Raw genomic sequence first — 2348 nt, 5'->3', positions numbered from 1 at the left:
ATTTGGTTTTGTACCTAAACAACCTACTTCGTACTAAATTTTAAATTTACTAACAAAAGAAAATAAATAGTAAAATTACGAAATAATAAAGAAGCGTGTAGCTATCAATATATATATATATATCTTCTTACAAAACCACAAACCACTAAAGTACCTTTCATCCCTTTTGGAAGAAAAAAAGGATTAAAAACGTATATTAAAATTATTTGCTTTTATGACGTAAACTATTGTTGTAAAAGACAGTTATTGTATAACAAGCGCGGAAGACGTAAAAAGTGTCTGTTTAGAGAATGATGTCGCTGGAGAGAAAGCTGAGTTTTTACCACCCATTAAAGGCACATTTTCACTGGGTTTAGGGCCTTGACTAGAAGGCACTGTTGGTTCTGGTGAGAGGGAAACGGACTCTGGTGACGAGACTTCGGTTTCGTTTAGGGGTTTCATCATATTCATTCGTTGGTGTCGTCTCCACTTCGCTCTCCTATTAGAAAACCACACCTGTAGCAAATAGACAATAATTACATGGCGCTTTATTGAAACACGGATGAACAAACCACTTGGAGAAATGTAAATTCATAAAATTAACATAACCCTTACAGTAATCAACTTACATTCATATGATTTAGGTGACTCATCGATTTCCGAGATCTGCACGCAACCTCATGAGAAGTCATTGTAGGTGAGTAATTGACATAACTTATTCAAAACAAAGATATCTCGATTAAACTGACAACTACTTTTTCAACTGTTCATCAAAAAGTTACACAATGGTCTATCTGTGTTGGGTCCACCATGAGTATCGAAACCCGGTTTTTAATGTCGTAAGTTCAGAGATCTACGGGGGAGCTGGGTAAAGGAAGCCTGTCTGAGTTTCACTGTAAGTGTATTTTACACAGCGCAGTAAGCTTGCAGAACACATTGTTGTTACAAGAAACAAGCAACCATCTTATTATAGAGATGAACCTCACGTGAAATACAAACGTAGCTTAGTTAAGTGTCAAAAAATATAGTCTATTTAGAAATGTGCCTGGCTTATGATGATTTGTAAAGCAATATCGTTTCCTTATTTATTTTCACACACTTATTAATCAACATTAGTTGTTTTTATAAACTTTATGTCAACCATTTTGTATGATTTTTTTGTTTTTTAGTGCAAAGCTACACAATAGGTTATCTACACAGTGTCCACCAGATTTTAGAATTTTAAGTATGTAAAGTTACCACTGGCCCACAAGGGGACAATGTGGTGTTATCTCAGATGTCAGACATTGCCGGAGGATGTTTAATGGGTTTTCATTGGTTAGAAGCCGCGTTTTTAGGGAGGATTTGTTTATATCCAGTCATACTGATGTTGTATTGTTCGAAAAACATTAAATGTGCAATACAACGTGAAGTTAACATCTAGTGTTTGTATGTTCTGTATTCTTTAGTGTTGTTTCCATTAACATATTGAATAGAATATCTGATATAATTAGTTTCATTATCCATTATTTTTATTGTTATACTTTTATTATAGAGATTGGTTTGTACTGTTAGCTTTTTACATGGATTAAGGACTAGCCTATGTCTCCTAAGCTAGCCGAACCCCGTGAGATATTATTGGGTTTACTGCCGAAAACATCGTTAACAGCAACGGTACCCAACTGATGAAACAATGCATTCTAATCGTCATAAGGAAGAACAGTATATATAATTAGCTCTGTTTCGATCTAATTAGGTAGTTCCTACAAATAACCTAAAACGCAACAAACCATCTTAAAATTAAACCGCATGCCAACAAAACAAGGTTTTGTTACCTTACTAATACAATCAGCCTATTTTAGCTAAGACATAAAGTACCAACAAAATCAACCAAATTGGGTCCTGTTGCTGTACTTATGTAATTAATGTATTTGAATCAGATCTTTTAAAGAAACTAATGCTAGTTATTAAGAACATTTTATCAAATGTTGATCAGAATTAAATTAATTTTAAAACTAATAATAAATTAATGAAGACAATGTTTAATAACAGAATATCTATAAAAACTTATCAGCATACATCAGTATGTCTGGAGATTAAAATATAAAGATTACATTGAATTGTCCCATAAATACCGTCGCGTTTAACGATATAGCATGTCGTACATTCATTTTTAAATATAGCACAAACTTCCCTGCGATATCGTTTTATCTTATAATCCATTTGAACTGTTTACCAATAAACTACTTATATTCTTAACCTACATTGAGGCTCTTATCTCACCTGGACTCTAGCCTTACCAATAAACTACTTATATTCTTAACCTACATTGAGGCTCTTATCTCACCTGGACTCTAGCCTTACCAATAAACTACTTATATTCTTAACCT

The 2348-nt window shown here is 33.3% G+C and overlaps 1 protein-coding gene across 5 annotated transcripts in view; it reads right to left on the bottom strand.

Annotated features, from left to right (window-relative positions):
• Positions 1-195: 195 nt before the first annotated feature.
• LOC106467652 (paired box protein Pax-6-like) overlaps positions 196-2348 on the bottom strand; it is a 61507-nt gene continuing 59354 nt past the window's right edge. For all 5 annotated transcript variants that reach the window (XM_022395850.1, XM_022395847.1, XM_022395851.1 and 2 more), the window contains one exon: positions 196-495. In XM_022395850.1, coding sequence (XP_022251558.1) covers positions 244-495 — 252 coding nt within the window. In that variant the 3' untranslated portion in view covers positions 196-243. The remainder of the gene's footprint in view (positions 496-2348) is intronic.

The sequence above is a fragment of the Limulus polyphemus genome, unplaced genomic scaffold (genome assembly GCF_000517525.1).
Source record: "Limulus polyphemus unplaced genomic scaffold, Limulus_polyphemus-2.1.2 Scaffold2693, whole genome shotgun sequence".
NCBI lineage: Eukaryota > Metazoa > Arthropoda > Merostomata > Xiphosura > Limulidae > Limulus > Limulus polyphemus.
This window is presented reverse-complemented; position numbering and strand designations above follow the sequence as displayed.